We start from the raw sequence: 19,543 nt of genomic DNA, 5'->3' as shown, positions 1-19,543 counted from the left end.
ATCTGGGAAGTGATTGTATAAATCACCATTTCAGAAAGTCTCTCTCCTGCGGTTTACAAATAAAGAAGAACTAGGATTTTTTTTAAGTTTATTTTTAATGTTTAGAAACAACACAATGAAACAAAATCATGTACTCAGATGTACATGGCAATTGAACAATGCAACCATCTTTGTGTTGGGGTTTGGTGATTTATCAGGTATTCAGAGGAAAGATACAGGGCTGGGCTCCAATTAAGAAGCCGTTGCAGTAAAGAGTTTTGCATTTGATGTTATACAACATTGCAGATCTTGAAAGTCATCCTCTCCAAAAGTACTCCAAACCAAAACCTTAGAAAAAAAAATGCAAATAGACATGTGCACTCAGGTCTTTCTCCGGCAACCATAACCTTATAGAGTTAAATTTGAAAGATACATAAAATGAAGTCACTCTTTTTCATTTTAAAATGAGTCTGTTCAAACTAAGAAAGGTAACCATTTCAAAAGTTCTTTAACTAAATAACCAGTCTATGATGTTCTTTTATATTTCGCTGTCAGACACATGTATTACACATATGCATTTTCTTAAAACGCTTAAATCTAAATAGCTTTTGTCGTCTGTCACCCACCCACCATAAACAAGTTTCTTAACATAAACCCAACTAATACAAGTTACAATTCTGGATGGTGGCAATATTTAACTCAAGGTGCTTGACAGAACAAAAAAGTAATTTGGGTATTGATTGGAGAAATTAATGCCACACAAATATAAAATTGCATTTTGGAATTAGTCAGCAACCCAGCATGTTAAAATGGAAAAATTTAACTGAATTGGAACATGTTATTTGTCAACTAAATACAAATCCAATAAAGGTATCTATACGCACTGCTGTAACCAGTTATAGTGTACAGTAAAATAATTTTGTGCCTTTACACTGTTTCTACCACTATATATATTTCAATGAACTGGATATGTATGATCTCTGTAAAACAATAATCAAACTCTCACAACCAACCACAATGAGGAAATAATGTGGTGAAACAAACAAACACACACAAAAGCTGTTTCAAACTGGGTCATACAAAATAATCTCTCCAAGGTTATGGTCTACAACTTTTTCCATACAGTCTTGGATTACACACTTTAACAAACAAGGTCTCGAGCTAGACTCAAGAACAAGGCCCAACCTGCTTCTGTTAAAATAAGCACAAATCTTTCAAAGAGACCAAGTGTGTGTGGGCCTTTTTCTTACACACATTTGAAGATTACATCTTTGCTGTAGTGTATGAACATTAGCACCAATACATAAAATACTCTATAGATCTTAATGTTACAAGATCACAATTTACCCCAATGTGTATCTCAGAACATGTCAACAAAAACTTTTTCCCTTGTAAAGGAGAATAAGCACATTTAAATGAATAGTTTAAATTTTTTTTTTTTGACATTTGATGCCAGAGAAAGTAAAAAAAAAAAAGTTAATCCTTGTGCCCAATTAAGGAAACGTTTTTTCCAAAGGTATCTGTTGGTCTTTGTTGAATGGGGTGATATAATTTTCTACTTCATTACCACATTCAAATTCCCCCTTAAAATATACAACAATAATGCTTTAAACCAAAATTCCCACAGAAGTGGTACACAAAAAGAATGCACACATTTTTTTCAAGAAAACCAAAGTATTGAGAGTTCTCCAAAAACAGCAACCTTTCCCAAATTTCACTTGTAAATTCACACTCTGCTGATGTAGCATACATGTAATTTCTCATGCTAACATCTGTAACAAAATGAAATGAGGGAAAATACTCATCCAGGCTAGATTGAAGGTGGCAGTTGGCATGCTAGACATCCATTAGAAGCAGACCAAAATTAATGGATAAGATGAAAAAATAAGAGCCAAAAATATTTGTGTTGGACTGGATTTTGCATTATGAACACCATACTCCTCTCATACCACAGCCACAAAAAAAATTATATAGGCAAGCGACTTACCAAACTTTATAGGAAAAGTCATTTGGGCCTTATTCATGGGGGGGAGGGGGGTGTAGCCAAAATGAACGCATGTATTTTTTTTTTTTACACAAAAATACATTAACATTGTAAGGTTGTGGAGTTATGGTGTGCCAAAATACTATATTGCGTTTGTATATCCCTCTTCATTTGAAGTCTTACTAGGCATTGCCCATGCCATATGACATCAGCACACATTGAAACGGGCATTGACTGCCATTACTGGAAACACTCAATTCTTTTCATGTAAAACAAAAAACAAATCAAGTCATTTTATGGATAATCAGAAGTCACAATTTAGTTAGGTAAAGAAGGGGAAGAAATTTCACTGAAATTCACAAAACTAAACTTAAAGAACAAATACATAAAATTATGTTGCAACTGATCATTTATATGATCAACTGTAAGGTGTAATAGATTTTGAAGACTTCGAAACAACTAAAATTAAATTGTATAGTCAAAATATTCAGTGACCTATGCCCCCTCCCCCTCCTTTTTAATTTTTATTTCCCTTGTAGACTTTATCTTCAGCATTTATATTTTACATGTTTTTTTTGTTTTTTTCAGATATCTTACTATACTTGTATTCAGGAAAATGTAAACTGTCCTTTGACACCACACCTTTCTCCAAAAAAATAACTTTTATGAAAGATAACAAGCCATCTGACAAATATTTTTTTAACTAAAGTGGACAAAATAACCTAGCAAACATTTATCACAATGACTGAATTAAATGGGAAACTTAAGCAAAGAAATCAACTTTCAATTTCAAGGACAAGGATAGATTTCTTTACTTAGACTTCTGTTTTAATCAGCGTGTTTAGTTTTTTTGCTTATTGTATTACTACACCTTTAACATATTACCCTGCTTTATTTCTTTAAGATGTTTTTGGAGCAGTATCAAACTAAAGTGGAACATCAACAAATAATTGATGTAACAGAACAAAAGTGGGGGGTGGGGTGGCAAAAGCACTTTTTCTTTCAACACACCAAACCTCACACAACTCTATCCTCTACAATTCAAATAAAATAAAATAAAAATACGACAAAATGCTAAACCATCCGAGTGGGGAAGGGGATGTCGCATTCGTAGTGCTTTCAACCGGACTTCTGAGTATTCATAGTTCGGTCACAGAAACTTTGACTATTAGAAAGACTGAGGCTAGGTTCACAAGCACATGCACAATCAGTAGGACCACAGTTATAGTGTATCCTAGATCAAACATAAAAGTGATGCTAAAATCTATAAGGGGTAAATTAAAGAACATTCTTAAAACTTAACTATGCCTTTTTTTTATTCTTTTCAAAATTGATCAACCTTGGAATTAACAGACTGAAAACAAGTCTACAATAAATGCTGTTGACCAGAATCATCTAACTGTACGTTCAACCTACTGCCATGTTTTCCTCTCGTTATGTTTTCATCTTGATGACACGCCGTTTTAGATGAAATGGCTGAGGAATAACAGGGCTTAGGAGAGCGTGGTTAAGAAAGAGCCCACTGCGGGCCATGGGCTCACTGTTCTTGTAAGGGTCCTCCTATCCTTCCCCTGCATTTTGGTTGAAAGTGATGAGAGGAAATCAGCATTGGTATAACTCCACGCTCAGCAGAAGAATCATACATTACTGCTTCCTATAAGCAACGGAAGGTACAACATTTAGTTTTGAACAGACACTCAGACTACCCTTTTCTATTCAATGTAGTGTCTATAATATGACAGTAAGATTAATCATGACTATTCCCTATTGATAGATCAATTGGTTTCTAAAAGCAGTGTACAACTGGCTTCCCCAGTATCTAATACATTTAAATAGTTTACTCTTCTTACCTCCGCACTGAGAACCTGGAAATAAAGGAGAACATAGAGTACTTTGCCACCAGCACTCTTCTTGCTGCATATTAGTTGAGCACTGTTCTCCAAAATTCAACAGAGGTAACTGTTTAAGAGACAAAGAATATCAATCAGTGGAAACAAATGAATGTAACGGGAAATGCACTGACTGCTATATGTTTTTTCTTCTTTACCATTGGTAAAAAGGCAAATCATTAAATAATAAGTACTGTCAATGCATACAGGTGCATCTCAATAAATTTGAATGTTGTGGAAAAGTTAAATTTCAGTAATTCAACTCAAACTGTGAAACTTGTGTATTAAATAAATTCAGTGCACAAGTCTAGTTCTTTTAATTGTGATGATTTTGGCGGACATTTAACAAAAACCCAATTCACTATCTCAAATTAGAATATGATGAAATGCCAATGAGCTAATCAGTCGTCCAGAAGACAATCATTGACACCCTTCACAAGGAGGGTAAGCCACAAACATTCATTGCCAAAGAAGCTAGCGGTTTACAGAGTGCTGTATCCAAGCATGTTAACAGAAAGTTGAGTGGAAGGAAAAGATGCACAACCAACCAAGAGAACTGCAGCTTTATGAGGATTATCAAACAAAATTGATTCAAGAATTTGAGTGAACTTCACAAGGAATGGACTGAGGCTGGGGTCAGGTTTTTGTTAAATGTGAGCCAAAATCTTCACAGTTAAAAGAACCAAAGACTTAAAACTACTTCAGTCTGTGTGCACTGAATTTATTTTATACACAAGTTTCACAATTCGAGTTGAATTACTTAACTGAACTTTTCCACGACATTCTAATTTACTGAGATGCACCTGTATATGAATTGAGTGCATTCAAGAGCAGGTCAATATCAACTGATAAAAACATGCTAACATATCATACAATTTTCTATATGAGTGTCTCTCAAGGTTACATAAAAGCTGGCTCTGCAGTCACTTACCTCATGCATATCTTGAGCAACATCAAACGACTTCCCACTTTTTGGAATCTGATCAGTTGCAGCACATTTGCACAACTCTGCCTCTCTGCTAGATCCCTCTTGTTGAAAAACAGAGGACTGAACATTAGAGCATGGCACCGAAACCGCTGCAGTCTCACAATGTACGCAAACCTCTTGTTCAGTAATCGGCAGAAGGGTGCTCCCACCCTCCTGTGAATCGAGTGAAGTCTGGGCACTCTTCTCCATGCCAGACTTCTTTAATCTTGGTAGGAACTTCCCAGACTCCAACTCAGATTTTCCATAATAAGGGCCCTCGCACTCTGCGTCCTCCTCAAGAGGCTTGAGGTCAGCCTGTGGGTCATCAAAGAGGTCTGCTTGACCAACTGGAAGATTCGCTTCCTCTTTCTCAGACTCTACATCTGACTCACTGCACCCACCTGGAGAAAGTTCAGAGGCTGATATTGGCCGGAAATGAGTCCTTGGGGAAATTCGAATGGCCCGATACTGAGTCCGGTTGATGCCATATAACCAAGGGCAAAAGGGCTCATTGTCAGAGCATAATATGGATTTTGGCTTGAATCCCGAGCTGAACGAGGCCATATCCTCTGGCTCAAAGGAGCACTCTACATGCAGGACCTGGGAAAAAGGGTTGTTCATATCAAAGGATGAAAATGCGTAATCCAATCCTGACTCTTCTCCACGAAAGCCTCCGCACGATCCCAGTAAATCTTCATGGAAGACAACAGAAAATCCCTTATTCAAACCATCCCCGGGTTTCTTGGTAGCCTTCTCATTTTGACCAAGGGACACAAGAGGCCTCCACAATGGCTTGTGGCCAGGAGCAAAGCAACTGCTTGTGTTCATAAACACATCTGCTCCTGCTATGGTTACCATGTCAGAAGATGTGGCTGCTGCACACTGCAACAAACTGCCACAAGCATCACCAGGTGGAATCATAGCCCATTCTCTGTCACCACTTAGAGTCTTCAGTTCTCCATAAACCCCACCGAGGATAAAGGAGGTGCTGTCCTGTGAATTACAATTCCAGGGCTTGGCCGGTGTCGTGTAATCCCCATCATTCATTTTAGAGAGCTTGGTTTTAGGAAGTCCCTCATCTCCTTTCTGCCCATCCCAAAGATGATACTCCGAACACTGCACAGCTTTCTTTTGAATAATTTCACCTTTTACATCCTTTTCAAGACAGCTGCAATGGTAGCTGGTAGAATCAGAAAACAAGTGTTCCCTTGTATTCTTTACCCCAAGTGTTAAGACACAGTCTCTGTCTCCAATAGCCATCCAAATGTCTTTAACTATCCCTGAGGTGTATTCATCACTTTGTTGATTTGGGACATCTGAAAACAAAACAGCATTATAGAGTTTACTCTCATCCTGCTCTAATGCTATGCCACAAACAGACTCCAATTTTGATTTCTTATTGAAGGGCTGGTTGGGCTCTGTGCCTACACTTGTTTCTTCCTGCTGGTGACTGGAGTTCTCTTGAAAGAAATCTAAAAGTTCTTCTTCTAGGCATAACGGTGGGATAAGGGAGACACAACTGACCTCTTCACTCCCAAACTGAGCAGATTCATCCGCTGGAGCATTGATCTGTTCACTATCTGACCGGGTCTCCTCTGAGTGGGACCAGGGACTGCAGGTTCTTGTTGATAAGTTAGAGCAGTGTTCAGTTTCTTCAAAGGCACTGTTTTTGGTCCAAATCAGCAAACGGGATTGTTTGTTTCCTTGTGGATCTAAACAGCTACTTGAATCTACATTGTCCTGACCCTCCGCAAGAGAGTCGCAGGGAAAAGAAAAGGTAGGGCTATCGTACTGCAACTCAAAAAGCGGAAAACAGGAGTTCAGGGCAGAGATGCTACTGCTGGCTTCTTGGAGATGATGCCCTACAAAAGCTCCAGACAGTTTACTAAAGCTAAAAGGAACACTGTCCAACACTGGGGAGAGCCTGACTGGAGAGTCACCGAGACAGCTTTCTCCTTCCAAATCTTCCAAGCTAGATGAAGAACAGCACTCCCAGACCTGGGCAATATTTTCCATATCTTGTGTGATAGAAACATCTGCTTCTGAGGCTCCCAGAGAATCAATCCTTATTGCACTTTCCCCTTGCAGCTCAAGGCCATCTAAATCTACACATCCTGCTTCAAAGTGTTTTCGCTCAATGCTCTTCTGTCGAATCATGTTCAGGATTCGGCTTTCTTGTACCGCATCTGAGGCACTAGGATCCAATATGGATTGGTAAAAATCAACTTCATAGAAGTGAGTGAATTCAGACAGATGCTCGTCATCTAAATTTTGACCATCTTCAGGAGGAGGGCAGCTTGGAATCCCATTTAGTTCAGGAGCCTCTTCATCACCTTCATCAGGGACTTCAATGAAGTGACCATCCACAAAAGTGCCTGCTGCAAGGTATGCCCTTTGAAAACAAGAATTAGCAATGCAGATCCCTTGAATTCTCTCTGACAGACAGTCAACATCAATGGACATGGCCACGTCACTGGAAGAGTCTTCTTTACTCCGATACTTTGTCTCCAATTTACTTCTACTGAGAGGGACAAAGTACTCCGAGATGGGCTCTGTATACCAAAGTGGCTCTTCCACATATTCCTTTTTATTGGCCTCTCCTCCTGACTCCTGTGCCTCAGCCAGATTAGCATCTTTGCGGATCTCCCTCAGAGGTCTTTTGCCTTTTTTGATGTAGTGCTGCTGTTGCTTAGGTGGGCCTCCAGTGGTACTGATGTTGCCACGTGCATTTTTCCACTCTTCTTTGTCGATGACTTTTAGGGCCAGTTTGACCTGTCCGCCACCACTGCGGCCTCTTTTCTTTCTGCTGCTGACCTCTCTAGACTTGTGTCTTATACGCACTGCTTTGCAACTAAGGGTCTGGTCACCCTGGTTACCGCTGGAGCTAGAGCCAGCCTCACTAGAGCCAGAGGACCACGATCTGGGCCGAAACCTCCCTTCAGACCGGTGTCTCGCCTGTCTCTTACTATGAGGAGCAACCTGATCACACACTCCTGTTGCGCTTCCATGGAATCGGTTTTCCTTCTCCCTCTTAGTGCGTCGCTGCTGAGCCCTCTCACTGATTGTGGTGTTGGAACTGGGTACATCAACTTTTCGGTCTTTAAAAGCTTCACCTTCGCTGTTGCAATCTTTTGGAGAGGATGTGTCTGTGCTTGTTTGAGGGACAGCAGATGATGATGAACTGGAATAGTTGCAGGCTTTAGCTTTGTTCCACACAGTCATCATTTCTTGGAGACAAACTGATTTTTCTGAGAGAGGTGGAAAAGCTTCATAGTACCTAAGGTAGAAATAATAATATTTTAGTGTAAATAATATGAAAAAGAAAATTAAGAGCCAAAAGAAAATTACAGCATAAAGTCATTTTCAAGTTGCTATTTAGGATTATGTAAGCTGCTATATTATACACTCATGTAAACGAGCATGGATGAGATGTACTTATTCACTCTCTGACAGCATATGGTGCTGAACAGTAGAAATGCAACCATTACCCAAACAAATCAGATGCACAGCGCTACTTTCTGAAATGCATTTCCATTATTTAAAAAGCCATTTTCATTTCACTTCAGTCAGGACTACAAATTCCCTAGATATTGTTTGCGAATGTTTTGATTCTTTATTGTTCATTCACATTTTATATTAAAGCTAAAAGGATACTTCACCCCAAAATGAAAATTGTCATTAAATCGCTTTCCCCCATGTTGTTCCAAACCTAAATTAAAAAGCAGCTCACTTTATGGAGTTTAATTGAGAACAAACAAGTTACGTTTATGTTCATTCTGAAGGTTTACAAACATATGTAAAGCTTTTCCTTCCCAATAAATGGTAATTATCATGGATATTGTGATAAATATCAATACTGTATAGAAAAAGGTTATAATAATTTATTTGGGCATATTGCCCGACCCTAGCATGAACACTTACTAGACTCTCAAAACAAAAAACTACCCATTCACTTTGAGGCATGCTTTTCATTTAGATTAATTTAATCATAGGCTTTTCTGGTTTAATAGGGCACATCACAACATCAGTCCTATTGCTCTAATTACATGGAAATCATTACCCTAGCTGTACAACAATCCACATTATTACATTACAGACTACAGTTGAATTACTTACATCTCAACCTGGTCCTTAGAAGAAAATGATTCATCTGGTTCAGGAGACTGAGATATATCAGATTTTTTATTTCCTTGCTTTACCTTTTCTGTAAGATAATAATAGCAAAGCAATTTAATAAAAGTACTGACATTAAATTGTTACAGCTGCTAGACAACGCCATTTTCGCATTAACCTGCACGAGTCAGAAAACGCAAACCAACCTTTCTGTTTGTTTTGAATATCCTTGAGTTTAGAGCACAGCTCCTCAACCAAGCTTTCAATTCCAGAATTCTGAAGGAGAACAAAAGAGTAATTTAACTTGCAGTAACATAGGGGGAAAATTGTTATGGACATTTTTGATTGTTAATTTTGCATCTCTTAAATATCTTTTTAAACATATAATGATCAAGGTAGTATATCTAGTCCATAGGGACATTTAGTTATTTTATGTAACTTGTGCACGTAACTGCTTTAAGTAAAAAAAAAAAAAAAACATTTAAGGGAAAACTTTTTGAGAGTAACCAGACCTCTACCATGTAATGTGTTATGGGGTTAATCATAGTTCTGTCACTGCAAAAGAAATCAATTGTTTTCTTAAAAAACAAGGTATTTAATATGAAATTATTTCTCCCTTAGAAAGCTGACTTACGGATTAGAAGGCTTCAAATAAACAAAATTAAAACAGTAACCACATAAAACATGCACTGTGTAATCTATAATTTGCTGAATACATCTGAACTCTGGTGATTTTTTACAGAAATAAGCATCATCACTTTAAAAGGCTTTGAGGGAAAGGCAAAGCATATCAATGATTTTCACAAGAGAAAGTGGATCTGAGATACTGCCACATTACTCAAACTCTGATTGCCATATTACGGTCTTAATGAGGAGAGCTATTCTTGACTGCTTAACCAATGTTTGCTCTACTAATTCCAAAACACAAACTCACAAAAGTACACTAATTGCAATTTAGCAGGGGAAATTATTGTGGGAACACGGATCTTACTTCATCAGATGCTGAACGCAAACATTCCACAGCAGCTTGTTTCTTCATCTCTTCAAGAGTAAGGTCAGTCCCTCCCTTCCTCTTGCTCTTCCCCCATTTCTTCCCTGTTCCCTTCTCCCAGCCCAGAAAGATGTCATTTTCCTGTGCACAAGGAAGATCAGGAGTAAATTGCTTAGTATAAATGTAGAGAAATTGTGCACATATGTCTGCCAAGATGCAATTACTGCCAAATAAACAGCTCTCAAGAAAATAAAAGAACACTACTTGCATCCTGTTGCTTCAGAATACTTTATCTCTATTGTACAAAAAAAACAAAATGTCGTCCCAAACAAAAATACCATATTCTAAACCATAGGTTTTCAACCCAGCTCCTGGGGACCCACTGTCCTGCAGAGATCAGCTCCAACCCTAATCAAACACACCTGAACCAGATAATCAAGGTCTTCAGGATCACTTGTAAAGTCACAGGCCAGGTGTGCTGAAGCAGGTTGGAAGTAAACTTTGCAGGACAGTGGGTCCCCAGGAGCAGGGTTGAAGACCTAGGTTCTAAACAGATACAGGCACTAAATATTTCACAGCCTAATTCCATAGAAGTTTGTGGATTAACATTTGATTAAATAAAATTCAGTATTTCTTTTAAAATAATTAATAAAATCTGAATAATTGCAGAATGAAACTACAGAGAATCAAAATAAATGCTAGTTATTACTGAACACAAAATGAATACTGGGGGACCTGAATTTCTTCTAAATATATTCAATGCTCCTGTTTTAATTGATCAAGCCCTAACATGGAAGACACTTTTTTTCTTTATGATTCACTAAAGCTGGTTTACGATTAAAAACAAATCTGTAATTTGACTTCATAGTAGACTTTGAAAGTTTTGGTTGAACTACACCTTTAAGACAGACGTTTTGTTAGATTTGAACAGAAACAAGTCACAAAATGTTTTCCAGATGTGCTGACACTTTTTAACTATACCTGGTCCTGCAGATCATAGTCATAACTGTCATGCAGAAGCAGGCTAAGGACATAACGGGTGTAGATCATTGCATCTATGCCACATTTCTCCAGCTCCTGACCCAGCCAGCTCTGCACTGGCCCTAGTGACTGCAGTGAGGACATCTCTGAGGAAGACACAGGGCCTGACAAAGGGAAGGCCCGCGAGACTCTTTCAGGAGCAGGGCCGTCTGACTCTCCACTCATTGGATGCATGAGACTAGGTTGGAGCCATTCTCAAAAGAAGATACATGTTTCCAGGTGGACATGAAAGTGCAAGAGGGAGCGGTATGAATGGGAGAGAGCTGATATTATAGTAGGAGAGGAAGGACTCAATCCAGCAGGACAAACACAGGAAGGTCTACATGAAGAGTCATGTAGAATCCTCTGTATGGTTGTATTGCTGTAAGCAGAAGGTGGCTCTAATCTTCAGGCATGGCTTTTATTGAATAGGTTACTTTCACTCATAAGGGTTCATCTTGGAGGACAGCTGGTCCCAGGCTCAACCTGAGAGAGAGAGAGAGAGAGAGAGAGAAAAAAAACAAAAGCTCTTAGATTCTAGGGCCCAATGAAATCAGTTTTATTTATTCAAAATTCCATTTTCCATTCTATTTAAATTTTTCTGAATTTTTTTTGTCCTACCATTTTTGTTTTTCTGGACATTTTAATTGTTAAATTAAAGTTTATTAATCAAAAAGCATGTCTTGAAATTATAAAACTTACAATAGAAAAGCAATTTATTAAAAGTTCAACAAATTACATATGACCCTAGGACATACATTTTATTTATACTTCGTTTTGTTTGCAAACAAAGTTCTGCACAACAGGTGTACGATTTAAACATGATAAAAAAAAAGTGTGATTATTCGTTAAAAAATAAAGCTTGAATAATAATTTTGTTATAAGCAGTAGCAGTATTTAACCAGACCTTTATTTTGACAGGTTGCCGTGAAGAGTTTTTGTTTGTGTGTATATGATGCAACATATGTTTTCAGGTATCAAATGTTCATGTAGTGACTGACTGCAGTTCTGGAGATGTTGTTCATGTATTTATGTCCTCATTTAGTGAAAGGGCATATGATGAAAACACTGTGAGCGGCACATGGGCTTCAGTATGAGTGGTAAACAAAACCATGTGTCTGCGACATTCATTCGCACAGACACACTCAGAACATGCAGGATTCACATATAAAAGTCTTTCTGCAGCTTAACATCCGATTTAAGTGAACTGGATTCCACAATTCTGTCTGCATTTTCTGCATTGTGGAAATCATAGAGCCCTAAGTTTCACACTTATAGAATTACTTTAAAACTGTAGTAAATTTCATGCTTGCATTTCTACAGCGTGCTGGAGCTGAACATGTTGCACACCTCCACCTTACTATACCAATTAGACTAATCGTTTGTCCCAAGTTGTGACAGTGACCAAGCAGTTTAAATACTCGACGGTTGCTGTGGCCACATTCTAATTAGCACAGCCAATAGCCTATAGCAGGGCAATTCCTTCAAATCACCTTACAGTGATGAAGAAAGAGATACACGAAACAAAAAAAAAAGTAAAATATATAACTAATTGTAATTAACACCCTGTTAATAATCATATACTATAATGTAAGTGCATAAACCGTGATAAAGACATAGCTTTGATACCGGTTACAACTTACAATACATGTAAGCATTCGATAATAACATTTCTCCTATAATAACTTTCTATAAAAGTCTCCTGAAATCCATTGAAGGCTGCATCCAAAACATGAAATCGGGTGTTTGCCAATTTAAAAAAAAGTCAGTATAACACTACATCAAATCGAACATGGTTATTACCTTGCAACAACTGTGTCCTTACTGATGTTTGAACTCGCTTGAAATGTAATCCGTATCCACAAGATTTGGTTTTGGAAAAGGAAAACGAAAGTACAGTTTTCATCCATTCCTGGCACCTTGTATAACTATTACAAGTGCTCCAGTAACAATGTTTCGGGATTAGTCAGCAATGTTTTTAAGGTGAGGTGTAATATGGTTCGGTGTAAATACCATTTAGAATTTAATGCAGCTGGAATCAAATCCAATTAAACAAATGTATGAGAGGCTGTGTTATATTAATATAGTCACACCTAAAGGGTACAAATAAAATGCATGTGATTCTACAAATGAACACAGAAGAAAGTTCGGTATGTTTATTATTTTGTGTGAATCTCATATTATCCACCTTTTTTCTTCTGATTTATGTCTTTAAAAAGCATTTCCTATTGAAAATTCTTCCTCCAAGACAAAAGCACATTGAACTTGAGCGCACAATTAACTCCAACATCACAAAGAGTTCTTTTATGTGCTGACTGTGAAGATTCGCCAATGATTTTTAATGAAAGCAGAAAGAGGAAACTGTAAGACGGAAGTAACATGCTCTCAACAAAACCTCTGTATTTTATATCTTTTTGTGTTCAAATTAAGAACTTACAATATAAGCATAAGATGACAGTTTCTCGACTAACCCTTTTGACACTGCCCAAGGTATGAGCATGCCTGGAATACTACTATAATTATGACTTGTTCCTGCAGTTCTTGTTATGCAAGACAATACATGAGTTTCAAACAATTTCAAAGAAACAGGTCCTAAACGTCATGATGCTGTGTGGTGAGCATTTCGAGACAGATTAATATGCTTCACAAAAAAAATAAACAATATTGACCAATGTTTATAACTTACAAAGAGTTACAGGTGCACAGACATGCATACTCTCTAAAGCCGAGAACATTACAGCAGGGATCCTCAAATCTGGCCCATGAGAACACTTTCCTGCACAGTTTAGCTCTAACCCTAATCAAACACACCTGAGCATGTTAATCAATGGCCGCATTTCCACCGCAGGAACTTTACCAAGGAACTAGGGACTTTGGGCTGGTACTCGGTGTGTTTACACCACAGGAACCAGTGCCCGATTGCATGAAACTCCTTAAGTGAGGGTTTCCCTGAGGGGAAAAAAAATCCCTGAGGTAAGGGATTTCATTAAGAGCGTTGCAAGAAACCTCTTAACGGTCACTCTTACCTAAGTGTTTATACTAAGCATTTCGCAGTAGTTTCTGACAACATACGGCAAAGATTGCCGCGGTTGCTATAGTTACTACCTCTAACAGTAAACAGAACATAACGAACCACAAATCCAAACCCTTGCTAAAATCACACTTTTATTAATATAGTTTTGATATGGAGAGTACAAACATAACAGAAAACAAAAACGTAAACCAAACTGAACAGAGGATGAAAAGGCAATTATTGTTTTCGTAAGTGGTTATAATAATACTTTTCAGCCTTTCATCAACCATTCATCGTCTCCAAGGGATTATTACGATCATTAAAAACACGCCTTGGTATTTCCTCCTCTTCAATTAACACTAAATCAGCCATCGTATTTTGAGTTTAAGTTGATTTAAGGGAGCTGTTTTGGTCCCTTAAATTTATTAAGGTGAAATGGTCACTAAGGACTTTGTAGCAACGCTTAAGGGAACACTTAGATAATTAAGGGGAAAAACGTAATAACAGCCTAAAGTTCCTTAAGGAAACCCTTAGTTTCTTGCAACTTCTTGCAACCCAAGTTTCACTAAGGGTACCCTTAACTTTATATCTAAGGGATTTCTTAGCTTAAGGAGTTTCATGCAACCAGGCACAGGAACTAAATAAAGTTCCAGATAAAAAAAAAAAAATGCCCCTCAGAAAGTCCCAGCTGGCGAGGTGGTACTTTTTCAAAGTTCCGGAACTTTCGGGGGCGGGACTTGGGTGCTAAACATGCTAACTGGTTGAGTTCACGCAGCATTGTGATTTCAACCACCATTTATTCTGATCATTTTCTAAATGTTACTGTTATTGTGTCATGAAACGTAATTTTAAAATTATTTCAGGCGAGATTGTAGTTGCTTAAAACTCAAATCTGTTTATTTATAAAGACAGCGCCTATTTAAAAAAAAAACATTTTAGATTTGTAGTTTTAGAAACTAAGTACATTAAGACCCATGGGATACAGGTGACGTGCCGGGCTCCGCTGATTTCAAATGCATTCACAAGCAAAATTCCTCACAATTTACCTCGTGCACAAAAGATCGCTGAATCAATTGCATTTGCATAGAAAATCAAATCGAGAATCGAAATCTAATCGATTTGAAAGCTTGTGAATCAAAATCGAATCGATCTGGAACATCTGAATCGAGAACCAGCCCTACTCTTCAGTGGTTAAACAAAATATAATTCGTTTTGGGTAAATCCAACAGTTGATCTTTGGTCTGTATTCAATTTATCTATATGTTAAAATGAAAATAAAAAAGGCAAATTGACATTTTGTTTTATTGTAATTACTGTGTATATACACATTTCCCTGAACTAAGTACATTTATGTGGCTATTATTATGTTTAAATGAAAATGAAAGGAGGCAGTGATATTTTATATCCTATTTCGTTTTATTGTAAATATACAGAAAGGAAAATTGCAGTAGCCAAGGTTAGCAGACTGATGTTATCAAGTACGCTGCTGTTTGCAGATTTACCGGATTTGCGCCGTTGCGGACATCACACTACCGAGTCTAATGCATAAAGTCACAACTACCGAGGATGAAAGTCCAAAATAAGCGTACTTTATATTAAAAGTTCAAAAGTACAAAAGTTCATGGTACAAATGTTCCGGGTAACTTTGGTGGAAATGTGGCAAATGTCTTTGGGATCATTAGAAAGTCACAGGTAGGTGAGTTCGATCAGGGTTTGAGCTTGGCCCTCCAGTGCAAGATTTGAGGAACCCTGCACTACATCAGTGGTGGCAAACTCCGGTCCTGGAAAGACGCAACCCTGCGGAGTTCAGCTCCAACCCGAATTAAAACTCACCTGCCTGTGGCTTTCTAATAAACCATTAAGTCCTTGATTAACTTGTTCAGGTGTGTTTGATTAGTCATGCACTACATGACTGTTAAAGCCTAGAATCTGTGCCAGTCGATGGAAACAGGCTTTAAGTGTGTTGAGGTCAGTCTTCGAAAGCTTCAGCTAGTCGTGAAGTGTGTCCCCAGCTTAAGGAGAGCTTTCAGTGAATAAGCCAAATTCTACATGCCCAAGAAAATTCCAACCACTGTAACCATCTATGCACTTTTACCCAAGACATGCCCCCAACTGAGCATTCATGCTTTGCAAATGCAGAGGAATCAAGCTTGGATATGCTACTACTGAATGCGGACATAAGAAACAACAAAACCCTTCCTCCCTGTCTGACATAAGCAGTTTGTTGTGTTGGAGTGGACAAGACATTTGTCTCCACTCAAAGTTGAAACTGAAAGCTGTTCATACTGTTTGTTCAGCAGACTGTCCTGCGGAGGGGATTGAACACTCCTTCATTTACTGTCACTGACTACAAACATACTTTAGTTTATCTTTCTGCTTTCATCAAGGCCTTGATATTTACATTCATATAATGACTTTAATCAGCCTAAATGGATCCAGGAGTTATATAAAATACCTCTGTAAAAGTACGACAAGATTGCACAATAAAATATTCTGCAGAACAATTAAGACCAAGAACTTTCCTTTCACTTGCATTACTAACGGATTAAAGTGTTAACTTGACTGGGGACTACTAGTATAGCGCTTGATTTTTGCTTTCACATGGATTAAGTTAATCACTTTAGAATAAAAGCCTTTATACAGTTAGTTGTAGTCATGTCCTAAACGACCACCTAAAGGCGAAACCGCCCCCGATGTGTCCGAGAAACGTCTGTCTAAAAATGTTACAAACACCAAAACAACGCGCATTGTTTGCCAACGACAGAAGACCAGCTACGAGCTAGCTATCACCTGACACAAAGTCACGAAGTTTATATCTTGCGATCATCTCAGTACGTTGAACAACAAAATAATGAAATGGTGAAAAATAAAGACCGATTGTTTCTATAAAGATTCCCCTCCACAGGCCACTCTCTATGAGCGCAACAGACTAACCCCAAACCACTTTCCCATTACTCAGCATGATTCAGCTAACATTGATGTTGTTCGGCTCGACTACACTGAGAAAAGTGCAAAAGATCATTATGCGCAAAGTGGAGCAGCCGCTCTGCTCAATATCCAGCCGAAGTTACACACGGATTCGTGACAAGCGCTCTCCTTGCATTGCACAACAATAAACCTCCTTTCTACGCCATGAAACGCATTATTTAGTTTTATTGAATTTGCACCGTAAATATTATCGTCGTTTAAAGTGCCGTTCTGACGGAGTCGAGATGTAAACAGATGACCGCTCGTACGGTGTCGCTGGCTGGCAAACTCGGGCACCATTTTACGCGACAGAGTGAAACGCTAACGTTAGTCCCGGTTCATCACTTCCTCGAAAACTACAGGCAACGTACATGTTTTTACTTCACAACATAAAACGGTCCATACGTGTGCTTCGTACAATAAATTCAAAAGCAAATTTGTCTAAATGGGACAGTGGGCGTTATTTATCCAAACAGTACGAGGTAGCGTTAAGCTATGCTAGTGCACCGTTGTTGCTAAACCGGGGAGGAGGCGCGGCTGATTCGCCTGACTACAGGCGTTTGTAATAATACTTGACAAGACGGTCTAAAACATTAGCTATCGATTCAGACCGGACCCGGTGAGCATAACTAATATATATTACGCGCAACACACCGAAATGTAGCTTAATACGATGAAATAATCTTACCTGCTGTAACCCTACGCAGTGTGCTAAATAGCAGCAGGAGAAGCGATGACTTCTCTCGCCGCCGTTACGAGCTCGAGCTCTGGAGCTTCGCCGCAACAGCGTCACAGAGATCAGCCGCTGGGTAAAGTACGTTACGTACGTCCTTATTTCGGGTTAGGACGCAGCTGACGACATTTTGGATCAAGGTGGGCGTGCCTCTTACGTCTCTAAGCATCATATGACAGTTCGCGTTGAGCCAACATGGCTGACAGGGAATGACTTTAAAACGATTTCCGTATGGAAAGCCGTTTTAACATTTAAAAGCTAGACTGGATGTGTGTTGCAGATATCTGTATTTCAGTTTTGCCTCGTCAAAAAGAACATTTCAGATATCCGCAACTACATTCTTCCTATCCATAATTGTAATTTCAGATATCCTTAAAGATATTATTCCTAGGACAAATGACATCACTTTCACCATTCATTTGTATGGGGTTTATAATTACAGATATCTACAATTCAGTTGCAGATATCCACTTTGTGAATTACGGATATCTGTAACTGAATTGTAGATATCTGTAATTCCTGTTTGAGATATCTACAATTTGATTCTGACTAGTCATAACTCCAGTTCAAGATATCTTTAATTCAAGTCAATTCAAGATATCTACATGTTCCTTTTCAGATATCTTAAATTAAGTTTTGACTAGGCGAAATGACGTTGTAGATATCTGTAACTGGAATTATGACTAATCAAAATGGCATTGTAGATATCTCAAACTGGAGTTAGGGATAGTCATAATTTAATTGTAGATATCTATTATCAAGTTATAGATATCTTGAAATTAAATTTGATTAGAGATATCTGAAATTTGAGATATCTGTAATTTTCATTCAGCCTAGTCAAAATGTAATTACAGATATCTTGAATTAGAGTTTTGACTAGGCGAAATTACGTTGCAGATATCTTTATGCAAATTAGGCCCGCATCGCACTTTAGGCGGGAGCAGAGCGTGTTGTTCTAATCATTCAAATTGCACCTGCTAACTTGTAATTAGCACTGATTAGCACCATGTCGGAGCAGCCAGGGGGCGAAGCAATTTTTAATCGTCTTTTTAATGCTGCAGCCCGTGCAAGACAGGAGCTGGCGGCGAGTAATGATTCAACCTTACTTTCCACAACAAGACGACTATTTCGCCGGCGAATACATCGTGTTCGAGGTATTTTTTCTTTTTTAACATCATATTTGCTAATGTGCTATCAGAAGTTCGGGGTAGTTGTTTAATAACTTGAAGCAAAACAGTTGCCAAAATGTATTATAGGGTCTTTGTGTGAATGTACTGGAGTCAAACGTTCATTTAAAATGATATTGACGACAAAAACTGTACTTTTAAGATTGACTGTCTTCACGGTCTAATGACTTTTTGAATGGGTTCGCTAGGGGCTAGAACTACTGCAAATACACATTAAATGGCTGGGTTTTTTTTAAATATCAAGAAGGCTCGACACAACATGACACTTTGCTTGTAGTATTATAAGGGTCCCTACACATGAACTCGAGTATTGAAAACATTGTTCGTGTACAACGAGTTTGCCTAAAAGACGTTTTTTTTTTTGTTAGCACAGTATGTGGCTACCCCACGTTTTTTTTTTTTTTTTTTTTTTACTGAATACAGAACCATGGACGTGGGGATACATAGAAAAGGAAAAACTAAAGATTACATTTATAAAACGTAAAGCTTTTTTATTGGAGGGGATTTTTTTTGAAGTGATGACAATAATAACTGTAAATCATAAGATATATATATATATATATATATATGAGTTATAGTTGAGGGACATTCATATTCAAATAGTCTTTGTAAGCTTAATGTAGTTCTGTTTTGATGCATTTAAACCATATAGTTCAATAACATCTTCATAAGAATAAAAGTCTCCCCTATTGTTTGAGTC

At 38.0% G+C, this 19,543-nt stretch overlaps 1 protein-coding gene across 1 annotated transcript; it reads right to left on the bottom strand.

Annotated features, from left to right (window-relative positions):
• Positions 1–85: 85 nt before the first annotated feature.
• LOC113051625 (uncharacterized protein KIAA0232-like) lies at positions 86–17,767 on the bottom strand. Its single transcript, XM_026215523.1, has 8 exons — positions 17,612–17,767; positions 10,905–11,429; positions 9,924–10,064; positions 9,139–9,208; positions 8,936–9,023; positions 4,784–8,096; positions 3,814–3,922; positions 86–3,617 (listed from the first exon to the last, which is right to left on the bottom strand). The coding sequence occupies exons 2-8, from the start codon at positions 11,136–11,138 to the stop codon at positions 3,601–3,603; spliced, it is 3,972 nt and encodes a 1,323-aa protein (XP_026071308.1). The 5' UTR covers positions 11,139–11,429; positions 17,612–17,767; the 3' UTR covers positions 86–3,600.
• Positions 17,768–19,543: the final 1,776 nt, after the last annotated feature.

This window comes from Carassius auratus, chromosome 32, assembly GCF_003368295.1.
Source record: "Carassius auratus strain Wakin chromosome 32, ASM336829v1, whole genome shotgun sequence".
Lineage (NCBI taxonomy): Eukaryota > Metazoa > Chordata > Actinopteri > Cypriniformes > Cyprinidae > Carassius > Carassius auratus.
Note: the sequence above shows the minus strand (reverse complement) of the source record. Positions and strands in the feature narration are given on the sequence as shown.

Bases quoted from the DNA above. Each gene is read 5' to 3' on its own strand.
- LOC113051625 (XM_026215523.1), bottom strand. From the start codon at position 11,138: ATGCATCCAATGAGTGGAGAGTCAGACGGCCCTGCTCCTGAAAGAGTC. The intron at 9,024-9,138 runs GTTGGTTTGCGT...ATTATCTTACAG, and splicing joins TATTCAAAACAAACAGAAAG to AAAAGGTAAAGCAAGGAAAT. The intron at 3,923-4,783 runs GTAAGTGACTGC...TCTCTTAAACAG, and splicing joins TTGCTCAAGATATGCATGAG to TTACCTCTGTTGAATTTTGG.